The sequence below is a fragment of the Palaemon carinicauda genome, chromosome 43, assembly GCF_036898095.1.
Source record: "Palaemon carinicauda isolate YSFRI2023 chromosome 43, ASM3689809v2, whole genome shotgun sequence".
Taxonomy (NCBI): domain Eukaryota; kingdom Metazoa; phylum Arthropoda; class Malacostraca; order Decapoda; family Palaemonidae; genus Palaemon; species Palaemon carinicauda.
In genome coordinates this window covers 60,047,312-60,071,988 of record NC_090767.1, presented here as the reverse complement: position 1 = coordinate 60,071,988, position 24,677 = coordinate 60,047,312, and the positions used below count along the sequence as shown (strand labels likewise).

General features: G+C 40.4%; 1 protein-coding gene across 1 annotated transcript; it reads right to left on the bottom strand.

Annotated features, from left to right (window-relative positions):
• Nucleotides 1-13,184: 13,184 nt before the first annotated feature.
• On the bottom strand, nucleotides 13,185-23,818 carry LOC137633912 (homeobox-like protein HDP1). The gene is made up of 5 exons (XM_068366150.1): nucleotides 23,810-23,818; nucleotides 23,264-23,428; nucleotides 22,276-22,386; nucleotides 18,251-18,338; nucleotides 13,185-13,237 (listed from the first exon to the last, which is right to left on the bottom strand). The coding sequence occupies exons 1-5, from the start codon at nucleotides 23,816-23,818 to the stop codon at nucleotides 13,185-13,187; spliced, it is 426 nt and encodes a 141-aa protein (XP_068222251.1).
• Between the last annotated feature and the right edge of the window lie 859 nt (nucleotides 23,819-24,677).

Here is a 24,677-nt window from a genome sequence, read left to right as displayed (position 1 = left end):
GCTACAGGCTAAAGGAAGAAGACGGACGTGACGTCATTTAGCAATGGCGCCCGTTTGTTTACGTCTCGAGTACCAAAAGTAGCCACGAATGAGTGTAACTTTGGAACGGCTCCTCAGTTACTCAGCCACCTTTCCATATCGAAGTGTTAACTCTATATGGGGTGCAGATAGCTATGTGGCGTGTTAATACATGCGTCCCCTGTTGATATACGATATCCTAGAGGGAAACCTTTAGGGTACTCGCACCAGAAGTTAGAATTTTGTGATAACCTTTAGTTTAATTCTCTGGGAATATCCACTGTCGTTAAATATACCCTAGGAAGCTACTGAAGGAACCTTCCATCAGGACGTCATGGCTATCTCACCCAAAAATAGATTTTTCGCTTCGCTCAAAATCCGTTTTTTAAATTTCCCAAAATACACAGCTAGAAGACTTTCAGAAGTACCACGATAACTCTTTCGCTAGCCTGAAAAAAGGCCCTCCCTCTCTCTTCCTCACACAAAACCACAAGAGATGCCGGATCCTCTACACAAACTAGCCGTACCTCAGCTTGTGGAACTGACAAAAGAATATGGGCCGATATGAAATCTAATTTGCCTGTACAAAACGGATTTTGAGCGAAGCGAAAAATCTATTTTTGGGTGAGATGGCCATGTCGTCCTAATGGATGATTCCTAAGAGTAGCTTCCTGTAGTACATATATCCCTTAGGAAGCAACTCTTAGGAACCTTCCATCAGGACGACATGGCTTGAGCCCAAAAAGACATACCAGTTCAGAGTCCCACTCAGCTTGAGGCCAACGAGAGGCTGATATGGTCTCCTGAGACCAGAGTGAACAAAATCTCGGTTGAGCAAATGACGTGTTAGTTTGAAAAAGAGGAAAGTTGTAGATGGAGACTTGGGGCAAAGAGTGTTGGTAAGGTTTCTTCTGGCCAGCCACAGGCTTTGCATAAAAGAGGCTAATGGCTGGAAACTTCCCGTTCAACTGGAAGATATTCTCCGCCATTCGAGGGTATACAGATTCTTCTGGAGCTACTACAATTACCAGACAACTGAGCTGGTCTTTTAACACACTCCTGGCTGACAGTTCTTCATCGTGGCAAACCGCCCACTCATCTACTTTGATGACTGACAAAGAGAGAGAGTGAATCATCGTTCCTTCCTGCTCATTGACATATAAGGCCATGTTTTCATCATCAACAGAACTGGATGAAGTACCAGTCGATCTTTTGAGATTGATCAACAAAGTGAACATGGTTGCAGGTGTTCATATAGTCCGAGCATTCCCAAACCCATTGGATGACCGATGATGAGGTGATCATTCCTACCAAGATAGGAATTGCGCCGTCGTCTCCCAGAATCCGCCGAGGCAAGAATCTGAATTAACGACTCTTTGTTTTCTATTTGGGGGAAAGATCCTACTTTTCATTGTAAGGGGACTTCTATACTAGCGACTTTAAGTTTTGCTGCCGAGCTTACACTTCCGAGATTAATCATTGTTAATTGAATGGAAGGCCAATTTGCTGTCTATACCAGCGACTCTGTTGCTTTGGCTGTCCGGGACACGAGGGCGACAGGCAGGTGCAACGCGTCGGGTTGCGATAATGTCGCCGCGTTTCACACACTTGCCTGTCTATACTAGGTGACTTTGCCGAGGTGTGGCTCTGCTGTTGTTGTTGTTGCTTCTGCTGTTGCTGCTGGCAATGTGGGTAGCTACTACTGCTGTACTTGAGGAGGTTTTTGAGGCACCTAAATCGCGGCAGTTTCGTCGCCCCGTATAAATGCAAAAAATCAAAGCAGTTCGAAAGCAGGTACGTCGCAGCGATTATGTCGCTAGTATAGAAGGAGCCTAAGAGCTACCTGAGCCCCTAGATGTCATGGTTAGTCAACTACTAAGATTCCTAGACTGAACAGGTGAGTAAACACCAGTGGAGCTGGTGAACAAATCCTTTGATGGCAGAGTGGAGGTATTCCCAGGTGGACTGATGATTTGGCAAGTCATATTTCATGTTAAGTCACTTTGTGTTTAGTTGTTTAATTGGTTAGTCTGTAAAACAGCCCCAAATTCATAAGCAGGACTCAAAAAAGCTTCAAAAACTTTATTCCCAGCAAATATAGCTTCTGTGGTAATGACCATCGGGAAACCTGTCTTTCCTCACAGCTGTTAGGGCCAACGATAGTTTCCACGGAGAATGTTGTCACCTTGGCAGGAATCCTGACATTCCGCTACTTCCTTCTCCATCAACTTCCACTAAGGCGTAAGACAGATCTGCGGTGTGCCCTCGTAGGATTCGGGGAAGGGTCAGTCGTAGGGTCAAAGATGACTGGGAGATAAATGATAGCTGATTCCCGGACGACACGAGAAGGCATCCGTTGTTGCTCTTGGGTAAGGGGCAATATAAGGTGGCACAGTTTAAAACTGTACAGTCTAGTCACTTGAAAAATTCCAGCAAACTGTAGTTTCAGTTTTTGGGCTCAGGCCATGTCGTCCTGATGGAAGGTTCCTTTAGTAGCTTCCATCAGGATGACATGGCTATCTCACCCAAAAATAGATTCTATGTCCTCCACATACTGCTCAGCCGCTATGACACATGCCCTAAATATTATTGACGCGTTACTGTAGATGTCGTATTACTGCGTGAGGGACGTCCGTCAAGAATTGCACCATGTTTCAAGATTGGGGTAGTTTGTAGTGCTACGGCCAAGCGTCCTAATTTGCTTATTATCGCTCTGACTTTTATCTAGTATAGAATAAAAACGTTTAGAAATGGCCTACGGATCTTAAATATGTTGTGTAAGGGGGGGGGGGGTCCGGGGGGGCGCAGCCCCCCTGGGTAAGGACACGGCTTTTAGCATAGGTTAGGTGGGTTTTTTAAGTTAGCTTCTCTCGTCGTACTCGTAGGTAAGGAAACTGTTGTGTATGGGGGGGGTGAAGCCCCCTGGGTAAGGATACGGCCTTTAGCATAGGTTAGGTGGGTTTTTTAAGTTAGATTCTCCCGCCAAAATCGTTTTTAGAACGACGACCACTATTCAGAATATTCCCGTTTTCTACGGGATCTGGCCGTCACCCTACAAAGGCTCCCAAGATTGCTGTGTACAACTTCATACAAAAGGGGTTAGTGGTCGTTGTATGAAATATATATTGCTTAGTTAATGTTAAATTGTACTGTATAAATATTGTAAAGTATAGAATTACAGAAATGTAAGCTATGCGTGTGGTTAGTCAAGTCATCCGGATAAGTCATCCGGACGAAAACAGTGAACACTTACAGTTCAGTTTAGTATTAGTGAAAGTACTATATTACAGTAAAATACAGTGCAATACAGGTGAGTGTTATACTGTATTCCTATAAAGGAACAACTATACTGTGATAGAGACCAAGTAATCCCGAAATGCTTCTGGAACTGACTTAGAAAACCAGAAAAGTCTTTTGCGTAAAGTCTGGGTTTAAAATAGGTCTTTATAGTTTTCAAAAGGGAGTAATTTTAGAAGAGCTGCTTTTACCATAGCTTAAAAGTCTCTTCTACCCTTACCCTTAAGAGGAAAGTAGCCACTGTACAATTAAAGCACAGTATTTAACCTCTTAAGCAAAGAATTGTGTGGGAATTTCAGCATTATCAGGTGTATGAGGACAGGAGAATGTGTATAGAATAGGCCAGACTATTCGGTGTATGTGTAAGCACAGGAAGAATGAGCCGTAACCAGAGAAAATGATCCAATGTAGTACTGGGTAAAGCACCCAATAACTATCTAGAGGTAGTATCTCAACGGGTGGCTGCTGCCTTGGCCAACTACCAATAAACCAAATAAAAAATTCAAATATAAACATTTTCAGATATAAAAAAAATTAAGGATTAATTTGAAAACTATTTGAAAGGGTAATAAAATTAATAATTGCATGAATTAGAGTTTCATAAGCTTTATATAACATAGAAATATTACTTTCAGACACAAATCCTCTGTTATATTTAAGAATATGTAATTATAGTATCAAGTAATTGAATCTATCTTGCATATATGAATATCTTTGATAGGTAAAGAGTATGCAATGCTCTTCCTGATTATACTGTATCAAAGAGACTCATAGTACAGTTGTCTTCATTAATCCCTGTACATTTTGGCTGTGTATCTGATGCCTAAAGTGTACGGGAAGTTGTACAGGAATATACAGTACATTTCATAAGTTTCTGCCCAGCAAATAGTCTTATTTTTGGAGGTACTCTTTTTCAACACAAGAACATCCATAACTATTATTATTAATTGCCAAACTACAACCCTAGTTGGAAAAGCAGGATGATATAAGCCCAAGGGCCCCCCAACAGGGAAAATAGCCCAGTGAGGAAAGGAAAAATGAAATATTTTAAGAACAGCAATAACACCAAAACAAATACTTCCTATATAAACTATAAAAAACTTTAACAAAACAAGAGGAAGAGAAATTAGAATAGTGTGCCCGAGTGTACCCTCAAGCAAGAGAGCGGAAGGCTATGGCTGTACCCAAGACCTTTAAGCTATGGTAAAAGCAGCTCTTCTAAAATTACTCCCTTTTGAAAACTATAAAAACCTATTTTTACTCAGACTACGCAAAAGACTTTTCTGGTTTTCTAAGTCAGTTCCAAAAGCATTTCGGGATTTAACGCCTCGGAGCCTTTGTATATCAGCGGGCAGTTCCTCGCGCAATGGTTAAAAATGGACATCAACTAACCTAAGCTTTCCCGCCCTAACCTAACATACAAGGCATGTCCTTACCTACTTACCTAACAGGGGTGCTAAAACTCCCCTGCGACCCCCCTTACACTGCCATCTTCTAAGTTAGACATAATAGTACATGCAGGTGGGGGCCTGGCCGGTATCGTACATACACCCCAACGCCTCTTAGTATATTAGGCGAATTCATGAGATCAAACTAATCATTAAGATTTGAGATGAATTTTGCATTATCCTTCCAATCTACTCAACTGACTTAGCGCGGCATACGTTAATATATCGGCCGTCCCACCCAGCTATTACTCGGTGAATTCAGTGCAATGTAATTTTGACGTGGGTTCTTTTATTTAAACATCCTTAAGGTATATTGGATCCATCCCAAATGTATGATACAGTAAGAGAAGTAAGGAGGGCATTAAAACGTATGAAGACGCTTTGTATTAGAGCCAATACTTCTTTTTGGCACGGGCCTTTCCTTTGGTCGGCCTGGACGTATGAAGAGAGGCAAAGCAGCAGGTGAAAAGATGGCCTAAAATTTGTATTGATAATATATGGAGATTTCATAATAATAATAATAATAATAATAATAGGGAAGTGGGGAATATGGGGAAAGGAAGAGTACCCCTCAATACAATCCATTTTATAGCCCAGAGGCAGATACTCGGGATGGGAAAGATTAAGGAAATAGGGAGAAAGAGAAGTACAGGAGAAGAATATGAGAGAGGGGCAGACCCTCCCGCAATATTAGAGAATTGTTGTTGTTGCTTCATGATAGTAGAACTGGCTGAAATTTACGCAAAATGTCTGCAAGAATTCTCTATACCTACAGCTTGTAAAAACTTCATTATACTAATTCACAAAAATAGACACAAAAGACCTGAAAAATTATCGCCCAAAAAGTTGACTATCGTTAACATATAAAATATTTACAAAATTGACATTAGGACACAGAAAGACAGCTAGACTTACTCAACTAAGAGTGCAGGCAGGATTTAGAAGTACGGATTCAACAACTGATCACATCCACGCCAGTGGAAAAATCGCCAAAGAATGATAAACCCCTATGTATGGCCTCCGTACACTGCGAGAAAGCTTTTGATTCTGTTAAAACTTCAGCAGTAAGGAAAGCACTTCAAAGACAAGAAATAGTTTGACATAAAGTCAGACTATTTGAAGATATCTATACAGGAAGTACATCAATCCTAAATCTACATAAAGATAGTGAGAAAACTCCGATTGGGAAAGGAGTCAAACAGGGAAACCCCATCTCTCCTAAATTATTCACGACAAGCCTAGTTTCTCGGTGAACTATCTGGCAACGCTGATCATTGTACGCAAGATCCAAAGCTCTTAAGCCAACGTGCCACTGTTCTTCATCCCGGACTGCAACAATGTTGCCAATGCTGAATGCCGCCCCGGAGCACCCACAAGTAGCCCACCAGGAGAGTCAGCGTCACCTTCGTTGGACAAATACCACAATCACTGGACCTTGGACTATGGGGAACCTTCCCCATAAAGGCCTTTGAGGGTAACCCATTCCGTTTCTTCAACTGACAGTGATTCGGCCATCACAAGGACGACTACAGAAGATCGACGGTCTGTGGAGTCTGCAGCCGCCGTCACGTAGCACATATATGTATAGATGCGCACAAGAATGGGTCTGAAACAGAATTTAACTACTCTCTATCCTGAGCATTGCCATCACCATCATAAACAAAATAGGCCTTTCTATCATCTTGTATCTTCGCCATAACGGTAAGAAGACAATCGAAGATAGAATCGTCCATGTCTGGATTTTGGGAGACCGAACACAGATAGAAGCTGTTATGTCAGCCAGAAACTTATTATTTTCATTATTATTATTATCATTACCTAATCTACAGCCCTATTTGGAAAAGAAGGATGTTATTAGCCCAAGGGCTCCAACAAGGAAAATATCCCAGTGAAGAAAGGAAATAAGGATACAGAGCCTAGTTTTGCCCGAGTGTACCCTCAAGCAAGAGAGCTGTACCCTAAGACAGTGGAAGACCATGGTACAGAGGCTATGGCACTACCAAAGACTACAGAACAATGGTATGATTTTGGAGTGTCCTTCCCCTAGAAGAGCTACTTACCATAGCTAAAGTCTCCTCTACCCTTACCAAGAGGAAAGTAGCCACTGAACAATTAAATTTCAGTAGTTAACCCCTTAAGCAGAGAAGCATTGTTTGGTAATCTCATTAATGTCATGTGTATGAGGAAAGAGGAGAATGTGTAAAGAAAAGGCTAGACTATTCGGTGTATGTGTAGGCAAAGGAAGAATGAGCCGTAACCAGTGAGAGGGATCCAGTATAGTTTGGCCAGTCTGAGGACCAATATCTCTCTAGCAGTAGTATCTCAACGGGTGGCCTTGGCTAAACTACTACCCATAAACTAACTGGAAAATTCCAAATATAAAAATTTTCAGATATAAAAAAAATAATGGTTGATTTAAAAACTGTTTTGAGAAAATAATGAAATTAATAATTATATGAAATATTGTTTTATACATTTTATATTACATAAATATATTAGTTTTGGTTTTAAAATCAGCAGTTCTTTGTCATAATACTTAAGTAAAACATGAAATCCTGCTTGAATGTAGAAATGTGATATCTTTGAAAGGTGAAGAGTACAGACTCTTCCTAATAACCCTCAATGTGAGAGACCCACTTCTCGTACCGTTTATTTTCTGCTGATTATGAATTTCTAACCGTCTTCAATTCTCCATTGCTGCATATCCCCATCCAAAATCCCCAAGTCCCCACTGGGATTCCCCATCATCAAGATCATGCGCCATTACTAGTCCACTGCAGGACAAAGGCCTCAGACATGTCCTTCCACTCCCGTCTGTTAATGGTCTTTCCATGCCAGTCTATACCAACAAGTTTTTGGCTGACATTATGATGCTTTCGTTTCACGCCACTTACACGAACCAGTTTCCCGTGTTCCTAGGCGCAACACTGGATAGAACTCCGTCATTTTCCACCCGTAGGCAAAAGCTCCGAGGGGTTTGGCTCTCGCAATTCCCTACTAAAAAACTAAGAGGAACCAATGCTCACACACTAAGAACAGGCGCCTTAGGCCTGTGCTATGCACCGGCCGAGTACTGTGCGCTAGTGTGGAGCAGATCATCGCAAACCAAGAAAATGGAGCCTGTGTTCAACGAGGCACTACGTCCCACTCCCACCAACATTCTCTTCAAATTCTCTAGCATTGCTCCCCCCCCTGTGTTCAGTAATCAGGAGGCATACAACAAAAATTGAAAAGAGCAAATGAATCTGGGACTACACACTATATCGTCACGTCCCTGTTCAAAGTAGGCCTGGACTTGAGTCAAGGAAGAGCTTTGCCACTATGGAGGGACTGCAAGTTTAAATACCAGTGAAGAATGATTGATTGGACCAATGGAGGGACTCTGATAGGAGACTAACACTCCCCCCCCCCACCCCACACAATAGCTTAGTGCAGGATCGCAATGAAGAAATTGCTGATGTGGCAATTTTTTTCCAAATGTTATTGTTGTGGCCTCAACAGAGTTAGAACTGGAGTGGCCAGAACGGGTGAAAAACCTGGTCAAATGAGGCCCTAAAACTGACCAATCCTGCAAATGTGGTGAAAATACACAGACCATTGATCATGATTTCCGATCATGCCCACTATCTCATCATTTGGACAACTCTGACTTAGTGTCAACGAAAGGACACTTTAATGGCTGGCTATTTGGTGTGCTAACCTATGGCGATGACTAAATTGCCTGGCAATCCAGCCAGAAACGAACGCTCTTGTAATTCTGCAGTTCATAAAAGTTTATTTACACAGAAATCTGACACGAAACCATTCCTTTAAATCGAAAAAGATTTACAGGCTTCCAGCGCAAACAAACATAAGATGGGGTAATCATGGACCGACCTAGATCACAAGCCAGATGTGTTTCTACATATCTGGGTAAAGTGTTGGAAAATATTTTAATATGTGTGTAGATCGTTGGGTCACCTGGCCTACTGCTCACATAGAAAACGAGAATCCTTCGTATTCACGTCTGTCGTCACCCACAATGATAAGTGTGTCTACAAGCGAGTGTTAAAATGTACTAACTCATAATCAGGAACACGGCAGTGTGAGGGAGGTCGCAAGGGGGTGTTAGCCCACCCGTTAGATGAGTAGGTAAGGACACGGCTTGTAGGTTAGGTTAGGGGGGAAAGTTTAGGTTAGTTGATGTCCACTTATAATAAACGTGCGAGGAACTGGCCGCCGATATAAACAGGCTCCGAATCCAATTGGGGGGATGAGGTTTTGGATGGGAAAGTTTGCAGCAACGGTGATGATTAGAGACGCGTTATAAACAAGACGACTGGTTGAAAAAATATACGTTTCGTGCAAGTGACGTGAAATTAATGTATCGTACAGGTATCAACGAAGGCATCTGTACTAGAAATTTTTTCGTAAACAAGATTATCAGGAAGAGCCTCATTTACTCTCTACCTTTTAAAGATATTCGTCTCTCAAAATCAACAATTTAACATTTGTTGTTGTTGGGGTATTAAAGCCAACACTTGTTGTTGGCACGGGCCTTTCCCTTGGTTGGCCCGTAGGATTTAACATTTAAAGTTTAATTATGTATTCTTACAAATAACAGCTGACTTTGAATCTGAAAGTAACATTTCTATGTTATATAAAGCTCATGAAACTATAATTCATGCAATTATTAATTTCATTATTCTTTCAAACAGTTTTTACATTCATCCTTATTTTTCTTATATCTGAAAATGTCTATATTTGAATTTCTCAATGTGTTTATGGGTAGTAGAATGACCACAGCACCGGCCACCCATAGAGATACCACCGCTAGAGAGATATTGGTTCCTTTGACTAGCCAGGCAGTACTACATTGGATCCTTTTCTCTGGTTACGGCACAATAACAACCAAACAGTTGTTTTCTTTATATGGAAGGATTGCCTTAACTACATATAATATGCTCAGTATAATCATATACTGTCTGTAGTTGTGTGCTTGTGTGAAATCAGTCGTAGCTCAGCCCTCAAAGAGGAAGGACGTCTCAGCTAGCCCAAGAATCGGCTTACCCGGCACAGGGGACACCAGGCTCCCTTGCCTTGCCTACCATGAGCTCTTACAGCCTGACATTCATTTGTAATACCCTCTACAAATCCAATGATCTCCCCTACCAGGTCTAATGGCCACCAGATTCCAAGGAAAGGTGCATTCCATGTCACAGATACTCTTATTCAAGAGATTATGTATGGGGTCATTTCATAATCAAATTGAATATTGAGGTGGACTTGAAAGCCTGCCATTATCAGATCTATTGTTGGTGTGATGATTGCAATCGTAGAGAAGGGAACCGCCCCTCTACAATAGCAGAATTTTCCCAAGGAGGAATCCAAATATTTTAGATAAAACCACCAGAGAAGAACGTTTTCACATGCAGGAGGGCTGGTTTGGAGATGCTGTTCTCCCACCTCCAAGGAAGAAGAAGACCAGGTCTACAAAAGCCTGTGTCAGTGCCAGCAATGTCCAACCACTGCAGGCTGAGCCTTTCCTGGAAGACTCACCTACTCCCAGGCACAACCTGCCACCTCCAGACCCACCTGCCTCTAGCCTAACTCTGGCTTCATCGGACCCACCGGCCTCCAGCTTGGACCGAGAAATAACCAACGCAGCTACTCCAAACCCAGCTCCTGCCCACCTGACATCTAGCCCACCTTTCTCTGCCATGGAAAACTGAGGAACCCACTGAAAGTTTTCCGCTCGACTCTGATGGGATTCACCACCGTGACTGTAACCGCACAGTATGTCTCACCCAGCTGTTGGATGAAGCCACTGCAACAATCCCCCAGCTCTCTGCCAGTTGCTGCACCTTTGCCCAAGTTCAAGGTCCAGTCCGACGACGGAAAACCTTCCTATGCCGCAGTTGCCACCCTCGCTTTTGCCAACTCCTAATCAAATTTCTCAACTCGACCAAACCGCAAAGGGGAGCTCATTTTCCCCCCCAAGAATCGGGAGAGTATCAGTTTCCTCCTGGAGGAAAGCTCACTGGAGCTTCTAGATCCGGCCAAGAAGCAGCATGAAGCCGTTGTCTCCAGATACCCAATCTCCATGCAACATCGCATGAGCAGAATGCTGAAAAGACCAAGATGAAGTTCCTGTCAAAAACATAATCGCCACAGTCAATGTGACCAAACCCCCTACCCTCGACTTAGGAATATGGGGTACCTTCCCCATCACAGACTACATTCCTGAGCCGCTTCAATGCTACCACTGTCAATGGTATGGCCATCACCGTGAGGACTGCGGAGGACCCAATATTTGCAGAGTCTGCAGCCGACGCCACCCCTCACAAGAATGCATAGATGCCCACAAGCGAGGTCGAGATACCCAGCCGAGATATCCAAACGCTCTCGCTCCCACCATGCATGGAACAAGAGGTGCTCTGAGCACCTAAAGAGGATTGCAGCCATGCAAGGCACTCATACTGGCAACACACCTAAACCGCAGAGAATTCCCAGACAGAGACGTCGCCATCCAACCCCAGTCACTCCACATCCAGTCATTCGAACCACCTCCACTCCTGATTCGGCCACCGGGGCTTCAACCGTTCCTGACCCTGTCATCCAGAGAGCTCCAGTGCCCACACTTCAGCCAAATCCTTCCCCGTCCCAATCCTCCCCTTAAATCACCCACCAGCTAAAGACTTTGCCTTTGCAAGACATAGTCCCAATTGCCTCCACCTTTTCAGCAGGGTCTTATTCCTTCGAAATGTCCCGGATCCCCTTCAGACCTCAAGTCACATCCTCCCTTTCCCCCCAAACAAACTTCACTGCCTCACAATCCCTACAGCAGGGATAATTTCTTAGATTTAAAACAACTCCTTTCCTCTACTACTAATTGTCCTTCTCTCCTCTCCCAGTCTCTCTTACTCACTGGGACTTGCTTCTATTCCACTATTTTCTACTGCTGAAGCCTTCCCTTACGGCTCTGAATCGGATCGATTTTGGGTGCTCGTAGGAAGAGCTACACACCCGTGCAGAGCAGAGACACTCTTTGATTCTCCTCATATATCTACTTTGACTCAATGCTCTGGGGGTAGAGCAATAAAACACTACACGTCCTCATCAACTGGTGCGACTTGGGAGAAACTTCTGGGCCCAATCTATGGGAAGCGAGTGATAATAAAAACAAGAATTAATTTAATATTTTGAAGTAAAAACATTAATTTTGATAACTAGGATTGTTTACATCTTTGCCAAGAGATGATATGTTTACATATTCATTAATGACGAAGATGTAAAGTTGTAAGCATTGTTAAAACTCACCTATTGTTCAATTACTTTCTTAAACAGAAATACAGCCTATTTCATAAACTAAAACAAATATTTTAGCAATAATTCTTTCTTATAGGAAATATGAAATATCCTTCAATAGCATACCTTAATAATGAGGAAGTTACTTGAACCTGAAATTGAGGTTAACGACGGTAGACCACGCACGGTTAATCAGTCACTTTGGAAAGTATAAACATAACAATGGAAAATATTACAATTCGCTATGTTTTTATTTACAAATACGAGACAATTAAGTGAAACACCAATTTAATCAACATTCGGTTTATTTCAAATATAGTTGTCCTTTTTCACTACAGTATATGGATATACAGTATACAGCGTGAGGTGAAACAAGCTGGGTGGGGAACGAGGTAAATGGGGTGAGGTACGTACAGCGTAAGGGATTTGAAATCTTCAATCCTTAAAAATCCTTAATTGCGAATGTGGTTTTTTATCTAAAAGGTATTGCGGTTATCTCTGCCGCGTGTAGGTGAAATCGCGAAGTGTGAACTCGCGTATGAAGAGGGCTGACTGTGCATAATATACAGGTATTGCGGTTATCTCTGCCGCGTGTAGGTGAAATTGCCAAGTGTGAACTCGCGTATAAAGAGGGCTGACTGTGCACAATATACAGGCATTGCGGTCATCTCTGCCGCGTGTAGGTGAAATTGCGAAGTGTGAACTCGCGTATAAAGAGGGCTGACTGTGCACAATATACAGGCTTTGCGGTCATCTCTGCCGCGTGTGGGTGAAACTGCGAAGTGTGAACTCGCGTGTAAAGAGGGCTGACTGTGCATAATATACACATGATAACCGGATGGGAAAAGTATACTATTGGTGCAAGCGGCGTGAAATTGAAGTATAATTACAAACACTGTGGCTTTGATTTTACAGGTAGCTATGTCTACAGATTCTCTTCTACTAAACACAGTGCTTCAGACTCTTCAGTAGACATTTGGTACCAGAGACAACCATGAATGCATGAAAGGATATTTACTGCATTTCTCTCACAATTAATATTATTAGGAAGAGTAATATATACTCTTCACCTTTCAAAGTTTCAACTATTTCCAGAATATGGATTATAGTCACTGGGATTTTTTAATCATTATTTCAATGAACTGCAGACTTCAAATCTAAAAGTAATATTTTTATGTCATATAAAGCTAATAAGACAATAAGTATTTGAATTATTAATTCCATTAATTTTTAAAATTGTTTTTAAACAAATATCTAAATTTTTTTCAACTGGTAATGTTTTTATTTGAATTACTAGGTTGGTTTAGCGCGAGACTTGGAACACCGCTGGCGGTATATGTCCAGGAGAAGGCCGCGCCCGCTTTTCAAGAATGAACGAAGAAACACGGCAAAAAACGACCAGATTGGTGTTGCACATTGCATAGAAACATGAGGAAATGAAAAGAAAAAGAAACTAAGACTTACTCTTACACACAAAATGTAAGCATAAATCTACTTAAGAGATTATTTTGTAGCATGTGGCATGTAGAGGCAAAACCTGATGAATAGGAGTAAGGAGTGTTGGTGAAAATAGATAAAAAGGGAGACCTGACTGATTGCAATACTTACAGAGGCATCACACTTACGTCAGTTATGAAAATATATAGTATGCTTTTTGGGCTCAAGCCATGACGTCCTGATGGAAGGTTCCTTCAGTAGCTTCCTTGGGTATATTTAACTACAGGGATATTCCCAGAGAATTAAACTACAGGTTATCACAGAATTCTAACTTCTGGTGCGAGTACCCTAAAGGTTTCCCTCTAGGATATCATATATCAACAGGGGACGCATGTATTAACACGCCACATAGCTATCTGCACCCCATATAGAGTTAACACTTCGATATGGAAAGGTGGAGAATAACTGGGGGGCCGTTCCACAGTTACACTCGTCCGTGGCTGCTTTTAGTACTCGAAACGTAAACAAACGGGCGCCATTGCTAAATGACGTCACGTCCGTCCTCATCCTTCAGCCTGTAGCACCTTGCTTTGGTCAAAATCCGTTTATTCTTATTAGACTGGAGAGAAATATTAATGAAAAGCTGAGAGATGAACAAGCAGGATTTAGAACAGATAGAAGTTGTACTGTCTAAATTTTCATATTGAGACATGCTGTACTGCAATGCGTGGAATATAGAAATCACCTTTTGATGGTATTTGTGGACTATGAAAAAGCCTTTGATAGTGTGCACCGGCCAATTTTGTGGCGAGTCCTGCGATATTATGGAATTCCTCTTAAATATGTAAATTTGATTAAGTCTGTTCATGAGCATAGCAAGTCCAAAGTTAATGTTAATGGAGTCTTATCAAGTGAGTTTCCTGTGAACAGCGGAGTACTCCAAGGGAATGTGTTGCCACCTATGTTGTTTATCCTCCTCACGGACTTTGTAATGTATAGAACAGTCAGGGATGGTGGAGAAGGATTGGACTGGATTGGTGATAGGAATTTAGAAGACCTAGAGTATGCTGATGATGATGCTGTCCTTCTTAGCAGAACACAACAGGATTTGCAATGCTTGCTTACTAGAATGCATGAAATATTACACACGGTGAGGCTCAAGATAAATAGAAGAAACACAGACATGATGAGAACGGAGTATGCAATGGAAGATGAAATATCATTGGAAGGAAAAAGGATTAATGATGTAGATTCATTTAAGTATTTAGGAACAATGATCTCCAATAAAGGGTGTTTAGAATTGGAGTTTAATGGATGGTTTAATAAACGGATTTTGAGCGAAGCGAAAAATCTATTTTTGGGTGAGATAGCCATGTCATCCTGATGGAAGGTTCCTTCAGTAGCTTCCTTGGGTATATTTATTGGTGTGCTACTGTCTTAAGCACACATTTGAGTATGAGTTGTTTTCAAATGTATTTGAATGGTTTACTGAACACATTTTAGTAGTTTTTAAGTTTTATTGTGAATAACAACTGAGTTAAACATCTCCATCACTGGAGGAAGCTGTGTTGGTCCACATGACCAATTCTGGTGAAGTTTAGATATGAACTGAATAAATTACCGATATCACAAATATCGTATACTTGCTTTTTCTTAACCAAGTGACGGAATCGGAAGACACCTGCATCCGGTGACGTCACAAACTTTCACACGAAGAGACAATGTGTTGACACTAAGAAAGAATGACAACTTAGCATCTTACATCCTGCTTACAATTTGAGTTGACCATAGCAAATCTCACGGTCAGCTCTTCCAACCAACATGACATATTACGTCATTTGTTTTAAACATGTAATATTACTATTCTAATCATTACATATTTAGTTAAATATACCCTAGGAAGCTACTGAAGGAACCTTCCGTCAGGACGATATGGCTTGAGCCCAAAAAAGAGAATCAGACAATGGCTAAATTGAATAAAATTTGGAAATAAAATCGACTAAAATTATGCTTAAAAATCAGGCTATATATCAGTTTAGCGACATTGGTATTACTGTATAGACATGAATCGTGGTATGACAATAAAATAATATCCAACAGAATTTGTAGATTACAGAACAAAGCCCTCAGAAGAATTAGAAATGAAACTATAAGAGAGATTACTCGAGTGCCTTATGTGGATGAGATCAAGGTGAGGGGTAGATGGAGATGGATTGGACATGCTCTTCATACTCCCCAAAGAAAGATTAGTTCATCAAAATTTCAACTGGGCTCCACAGGGCACTAGCAGAGTTGAAGATTATGAAACGTGACCTGGGAGACGATGATTGGAGAAGTATTGAATTAAAAGCTTAAAATAGAGACGAATGGCGAAATCTAACCGAGGGCCTTTGCGTCATTAGGCGTAGGAGGGGATGATGATGATGATGATAATGATGATGAAGATTTCTATGAATCTCTATTCTATTTGATACAGTATAAGAGAATGACAGATACCTGTATAATGCCTAAATATCCACCACTGATCTAGGAATATTCCCTGATACTCTTCTCATATGGCTTCAGAATGCTTCTGAAATTGGCATGTATAGACTCGCTCCCATAGCCTAGCGCCCTCTCATATTCAGCTGTGCCCACTAGGTTCCCACCCACTGAAAAAACTTCTAGCTACGCCACGGTTTGACTAGCCAGACAGTACTACATTGGATCCTTTTCTCTGGTTACGGCACAATAACAACCAAACAGTTGTTTTCTTTATATGGAAGGATTGCCTTAACTACATATAATATGCTCAGTATAATCATATACTGTAGTTGTGTGCTTTAGTGAAATCAGTCGTAGTTCAGCCCTCAAAGAGGAAGGACGTCTCAGCTAGCCCAAGAATCGGCTTACCTGGCACAGGGGACACCAGGCTCCCTTGCCTTGCCTACCATGAGCTTTCATTTGTAATACCATCTACAAATCCAATGACCTCCCCTACCAGGGCTAATGGCCGCCAGATTCCAAGGAAAGGTGCATTCCATGTCACAGATACTCTTATTCAAGAGATTATGTATGGGGTCATTTCATAATCAAATCGAATATTGAGGTGGACTTGAAAGCCTGCCATTATCAGATCTATTACCGGTGTGATGATTGCACTCTATTCCATGATGCACTCTTCCTGAATGTGACTCTTAGGAGAAGGGACCAGCCTCGGTGCTATTATAGTATGCTATCTACCGCCGATTTTGCTATCTACCACCCCTCTCTGACTATAGTATGATACCTACCATCAGTCCTTAAGGATACGGTCTACTTGCTAATCCGCCTCTAATGAGGAAGATCACTACCGACTTGATAACCCAACCTAACCTAACTTACAAACTGCTTATAATTATGCACCCATGTCCTAACATAGTCTAACCCAACCTAACCTAACCTACCAGCGTGACTGTAACTGCACAGCATGTCTCCCACAGCTGTTGGATGAAGCCACTACAACAATCCCCCAGCTCTCTGCCAGTTGCTGCACCTTTGCCCAAGTTCAAGGTCCAGTCCGACGACGGAAAACCTTCGTATGCCGCAGTTGCCATCCTCGCTTCTGCCAACTGCTAATTAAATTTCTCAACTCAACCAAACCGCATTTTCACCTACAAGAATCAGGAGAGTGTCAGTTTCCTCCTGGATCCGGCCAAGAAGCGGCATGAAGTCGTCTCCAGATACCCAATCTCCATGCAACATCGCATGAGCGGAATGCTGAAAAGACCAAGATGAAGTTCCTGTCAAAAACATAATCGCCACAGTCAATGTGACCAAACCCCCTACCCTCGACTTAGGAATATGGGGTACCTTCCCCATCACAGACTACATTCCTGAGCCGCTTCAATGCTACCACTGTCAATGGTATGGCCATCACCGTGAGGACTGCGGAGGACCCAATATTTGCAGAGTCTGCAGCCGACGCCACCCCTCACAAGAATGCATAGATGCCCACAAGCGAGGTCGAGATACCCAGCCGAGATATCCAAACGCTCTCGCTCCCACCATGCATGGAACAAGAGGTGCTCTGAGCACCTAAAGAGGATTGCAGCCATGCAAGGCACTCATACTGGCAACACACCTAAACCGCAGAGAATTCCCAGACAGAGGCGCCGTCATCCAACCCCCGTCACTCCACATCCTGTCATTCGAACCACCTCCACTCCTGATCCGGCCACCGTGGCTACCACCGTTCCTGACATAATCATACAGAGAGCTCCAGTGCCCTCACTTCATCCAAATCCTTCCCCATCCCAATCCTCCCCTTAAATCACCCACTATCTAAAGACCTTGCTCTTGCAAGACTTAATCCCAATTGCCATCCACCTTTTCACCCGGGTCTCATCCCTTCGAAATGTCCCGGATCCCCTCCAGACCTCAAGTCATATCCTCCCTTTTCCCCCAAACCAACCTCACAATCCCTACAGCAGGGATAATTTCTTACACCTAAAACTACTCCTTTCCTCTACTACTAATTATCCTTCTCTCCTCTCCCAGTCTCTCTTACTCACTGGGACTTGCTTCTATACCACTATTCTCTACTGCTGAAGCCTTTCCTTACGGCTCTGAATCCATCGGTTTTGTGTGCTCGTAGGAAGAGCTACACACCCGTGCAGAGCAGAGGCACTCTTTGAGTGTCCCCATATATCTACTTTGACTCAATGCTCTTGGGGGTGGAGAAGAAGACCTCTTTGAGAGTCCTCATATATCTATTATTAGGAAGAGTAATAAATACTCTTTACCTTTCAAAGATAAAACTTCTTTCAATACATGGACTTCCATCACACAGGATTTTTTACCAACTATTACAATGTACTGCAGACTTTGAATCTGAAAGTAAAATTTTTATGTTATATAAAGCTAATAAGACAATAAATACTTGAATTATTAATTCCATTATTTTGTCAAATTGTTTTTGAATAAATATTTATATTTTCTATAACTGTAAATTTTTTATTTGAATTACTAGGTGGGTTTAGTACGAGACCACGCCCCAACTCGGAATACTGCTGGCACTGAACTAAGTACAATTTTCTATTCAAAAAGGGATTTTGACTTAGGAAAATCCTATTTTTGGGTGAGATGGCCATGACGTCCTGATGGAAGATCCTTCCGGCAGCTTCCTACAGTATAATATTTCTGCGATTGATATTATAAGAGAATTAACGTCAGGTATCACGGCGTTTTAACCCCTGGAACGACTAGCCGAAGATATCGCGTATAATCAGGGTACTAATAAAAGCATTTATACAAATAGCCTTCAGTTATGACAAGACAATTCCATGCGAAATGCTATTGAAGTTTATAATAGCACACAGCTAGCGATCAAAAAGTCGTCTAGGCCTGCGGCGGATTCTAGGCGAAAAATAAAACTAAAGTAGGCCTTACTATCTACGCTTTCTAAAAATCCTAAACTATTCTGGCAAGCACAGTAGACTATTAGAAGCTAGACTGTTACTTTATTGTGAGAACAGTTACTGTATAGTAGAAGTATATTAGAAAGAGTAACACCTAGTCTTTTTACTTCATTGTGAGAACAGTGCTCTGAGAGAATGGAGAATCAAAGTTAGAAGTATATTTGAAAAAGATAAGAAAACTGAACAAGAAAAATTACAGAAATGCAAACTTAAGCCTAACCGACCAAAGATATCGGAGGCCTCTCGTTCCTAACCTAACCTAACCTAGGCGTCATGCATAGGCCTAGTCACCCAGTGCTGATCAAGATCAATTATGATGCTAAAACATTCGCAGTGGTCACATATAATGACCTTAGTCTGCACTGTCTTTGGTTAGACGTTAGACTACGTGTCATTGTACGATGGCTTTTCAAAGACAAAATATTATACTTTATTCTCGCGTAAGATCACTAACACTTAATTTCATGTGAAGTTAGATACAAGAACTTTTTTTTCTTGCGAGGTCAGCTAGTTAAATCACTTTCTTAAGATCAGATACCTAATTTACTTTCTTGTGAGGTCAGATACTTAAATTACTTTCTTGTGAGGTCAGACACTCAAATTACTTTCTTGTTAGGTCAGATACCTAAATTACTTTCTTGAGATCAGATACCTAAATGACTTTCTGAGGTCAGATACCTAAATTACTTTCTTGTGAGGTCAGACACTCAAATTACTTTCTTGTGAGGTCAGATACCTGAATTACTTTCTTGAGATCAGATACCTAAATCACTTTCTTGTGAGGTCAGACACTCAAATTACTTTCTTGAGATCAGATACCTAAATCACTTTCTTGTGAGGTCAGATAACTGTATTACTTTCTTGTGAGGTCAGACACTCAAATTACTTTCTTGAGATCAGATACCTAAATCACTTTCTTGCGAGGTCAGATACCTAAATTACTTTCTTGTGAGGTCAGACACTCAAATTATTTTCTTGTGAGGTCAGATACATGAATTACTTTCTTGAGATCAGATACCTCAATCACTTTCTTGCGAGGTCAGATACCTGCATTACTTTCTTGAGATCAGATACCTAAATCACTTTCTTGCGAGGTCAGATACCTAAATTACTCTCTTGAGATCAGATACCTAAATCACTTTCTTGTGAGGTCAGATACCTAAATTACTTTCTTGTGAGGTCAGATACCTAAATCACTTTCTTGTGAGGTAGGATACCTGAATTACTTTCTTGAGATCAGATACCTAAATTACTTTCTTGTGAGGTCAGATACCTGAAATACTTTCTTGAGATCAGATACCTAAATCACTTTCTTGTGAGGTCAGATACCTAAATTACTTTCTTGTGAGGTCAGATACCTAAATTACTTCCTTGAGGTCAGATACCTGAATTACTTTCTTGAGGTCAGATACCTAAATCACTTTCTTGTGAGGTCAGATACCTAAATCACTTTCTTGTGAGGTCAGATACCTAAATTACTTTCTTGAGGTCAGATACCTGAATTACTTTCTTGAGGTCAGATACCTAAATCTCTTCCTTGTGAGGTCAGATACTTGAATCACTTCCTTGTGAGGTCAGATACCTAAATTACTTTCTTGTGAGGTCAGATACTTGAATTACTTTCTTGTGAGGTCAGACACTTAAATCACTTTCTTGTGAGGTCAGGTACCTGAATTACTTTCTTGAGATTAGATACCTAAATTACTTTCTTGAGATCAGATACCTAAATCACTTTCTTGTGAGGTCAGATACCTGAATTATTTTCTTGAGATTAGATACCTAAATTACTTTCTTGAGATCAGATACCTAAATCACTTTCTTGTGAGGTCAGATACCTGAATTATTTTCTTGAGATCAGATACCTAAATTACTTTCTTGTGAGGTCAGATACTTGAATTACTTTCTTGTGAGGTCAGACACTTAAATCACTTTCTTGTGAGGTCAGATACCTGAATTATTTTCTTGAGATTAGATACCTAAATTACTTTCTTGAGATCAGATACCTAAATCACTTTCTTGTGAGGTCAGATACCTAAATTACTTTCTTGAGATCAGATACCTAAATCACTTTTTTGTCAGGTCAGATACCTAAATTACTTTCTTGAGATCAGATACCTAAATCACTTTCTTGTGAGGTCAGATACCTGAATTATTTTCTTGAGATTAGATACCTAAATTACTTTCTTGAGATCAGATACCTAAATCACTTTCTTGTCAGGTCAGATACCTAAATTACTTTCTTGAGATCAGATACCTAAATCACTTTCTTGTCAGGTCAGATACCTAAATTACTTTCTTGAGATCAGATACCTAAATCACTTTCTTGTGAGGTCAGATACCTAAATTACTTTCTTGAGATCAGATACCTAAATCACTTTCTTGTGAGGTCAGATACCTAAATTACTTTCTTGAGATCAGATACTTAAATCACTTTCTTGTGAGGTCAGATACCTAAATTACTTTCTTGAGATCAGATACCTAAATCACTTTCTTGTGAGGTCAGATACCTAAATTACTTTCTTGAGATCAGATACCTAAATTACTTTCTTGTGAGGTCAGATACCTAAATTACTTTCTTGAGGTCAGATACCTGAATTACTTTCTTGAGGTCAGATACCTAAATCCCTTTCTTGTGAGGTCAGTTACCTAAATTACTTTCTTGAGGTCAGATACCTGAATCACTTTCTTGAGGTCAGATACCTAAATCACTTTCTTGTGAGGTCAGATACCTAAATTACTTTCTTGAGGTCAGATACCTGAATTACTTTCTTGAGATCAGATACCTAAATCACTTTCTTGTGAGGTCAGATATCTAAATTACTTTCTTGAGATCAGATACCTAAATTACTTTCTTGTGAGGTCAGATACCTAAATTACTTTCTTGAGGTCAGATACCTGAATTACTTTCTTGAGGTCAGATACCTAAATCACTTTCTTGTGAGGTCAGATACCTAAATTACTTTCTTGAGGTCAGATACCTGAATCACTTTCTTGAGGTCAGATACCTAAATCACTTTCTTGTGAGGTCAGATACCTAAATTACTTTCTTGAGGTCAGATACCTGAATTACTTTCTTGAGGTCAGATACCTAAATCACTTTCTTGTGAGGTCAGATGCCTAAATTACTTTCTTGTGAGGTCAGATACTTGAATTACTTTCTTGTGAGGTCAGACACTTAAATCACTTTCTTGTGAGGTCAGATACCTGAATTACTTTCTTGAGATCAGATACCTAAATTACTTTCTTGTGAGGTCATATACCTAAATTACTTTCTTGAGATCAGATACCTGAATTACTTTCTTGAGATCAGATACCTAAATTACTTTCTTGAGATCAGATACCTAAATTACTTTCTTGAGATCAGATACCTGAATTACTTTCTTGAGATCAGATACCTGAATTACTTTCTTGAGATCAGATACCTGAATTACTTTCTTGAGATCAGATACCTGAATTACTTTCTTGAGATCAGATACCTAAATTACTTTCTTGAGATCAGATACCTGAATTACTTTCTTGAGGTCAGATACCTGAATTACTTTCTTGAGATCAGATACCTGAATTACTTTCTTGAGATCAGATACCTGAATTACTTTCTTGAGATCAGATAACTAAATTACTTTCTTGAGATCAGATACCTGAATTACTTTCTTGAGATCAGATACCTAAATTACTTTCTTGAGATCAGATACCTGAATTACTTTCTTGAGATCAGATACCTGAATTACTTTCTTGAGATCAGATACCTGAATTACTTTCTTGAGATCAGATACCTAAATTACTTTCTTGAGATCAGATACCTGAATTACTTTCTTGAGATCAGATACCTAAATTACTTTCTTGTGAGGTCATATACCTAAATTACTTTCTTGAGATCAGATACCTAAATTACTTTCTTGAGATCAGATACCTAAATTACTTTCTTGAGATCAGATAACTAAATTACTTTCTTGAGAGGTCAGCTATTTAAATCACTTTCTTGTGAGGTCAGATACCTAAATTACTTTCTTGTGAGGTCAGATACTTGAATTACTTTCTTGTGAGGTCAGACACTTAAATCACTTTCTTGTGAGGTCAGATACCTGAATTACTTTCTTGAGATCAGATACCCAAATTACTTTCTTGTGAGGTCAGATACCTAAATTACTTTCTTGAGATCAGATACCTGAATTACTTTCTTGAGATCAGATACCTAAATTACTTTCTTGAGATCAGATACCCAAATTACTTTCTTGTGAGGTCATATACCTAAATTACTTTCTTGAGATCAGATACCTGAATTACTTTCTTGAGATCAGATACCTAAATTACTTTCTTGAGATCAGATACCTAAATTACTTTCTTGAGATCAGATACCTGAATTACTTTCTTGAGATCAGATACCTGAATTACTTTCTTGAGATCAGATACCTGAATTACTTTCTTGAGATCAGATACCTGAATTACTTTCTTGAGATCAGATACCTGAATTACTTTCTTGAGATCAGATACCTGAATTACTTTCTTGAGATCAGATACCTAAATTACTTTCTTGAGATCAGATACCTGAATTACTTTCTTGAGATCAGATACCTAAATTACTTTCTTGAGATCAGATACCTGAATTACTTTCTTGAGATCAGATACCTGAATTACTTTCTTGAGATCAGATAACTAAATTACTTTCTTGAGAGGTCAGCTATTTAAATCACTTTCCTGTGAGGTCAGATACCTAAATTACTTTCTTGAGATCAGATACCTAAATTACTTTCTTGTGAGGTCAGATACCTGAATTACTTTCTTGTGACGTTCGACACTTAAAATTACTTTCTTGTGAGGTCAGATATTCTACTTTCTTGTGAGGTCAGACATTTAAATTACTTTCTTGTGAGGTCAGATACTTACAATTGACATTTTATGTAATTAGCTGCTTAGGCCTACACTTGATTCTCTTGTGAAATCAGCCACTCTTCACTTTCGCGCGGGATCAGATACTCAATCACGCGGGATGAGTTATTCTTTCTTATTGTGGGATATTACTTTATTACTTTTGTGGGAATATGATACTTGTACCACCTTAAGCCTAAAAGACATTAATAGACATGATCTTTCATATATAAACTCTAAAAAGACTTATGTCAGCCTGTTCGACATGAAAACATTCGCTGTACAGGGGGTGTATGTATGATAGCGGCCACCTATATGTAGTATTACAACTAACTTAGAATATGATAGCAGACACCTGTGCCATTACAACTAACTTTGAATACGATAGTGTAAGGGGGGTCGCAGGGGGGTGTTAGCCCCCCCCCCCCCCCCCCCCCGTTAGTTAAGTAGGTAAGGACAAGGCTTGTAGGTTGGGTTAGGGGGGAAAGTTAATGTTAGTTGATGTTCATTTTTAATCCATGCGGTGGGAACCGGCCGTTGATATACAAAGGCTCTACTGCGAGTTTGAACTTTCGACGTTCTAACGATTCAACTACCCGATTAGGAAGATCATTCCACAATCTGGTCAGAGGTGGAATAAAGCTTCTAGAATACTGTGTAGTATTAAGCCTTATGATGGAGAAGGCATAACTATATAATATGCGTATATGGGATGGTATAGTCTAGCCAGATCCGAGTGCGAAGGATGATCAGAATGAGAAGTTTTACCCCTCTATTTTCTTGTAAAATCGCTTAATCTTTAATAGTTATATGAGATCAGACAGTTAGGCATTCATTTTTGTGAGAAAAGATACTTAATACTTTACATTGTTGAAATTTGTTACCT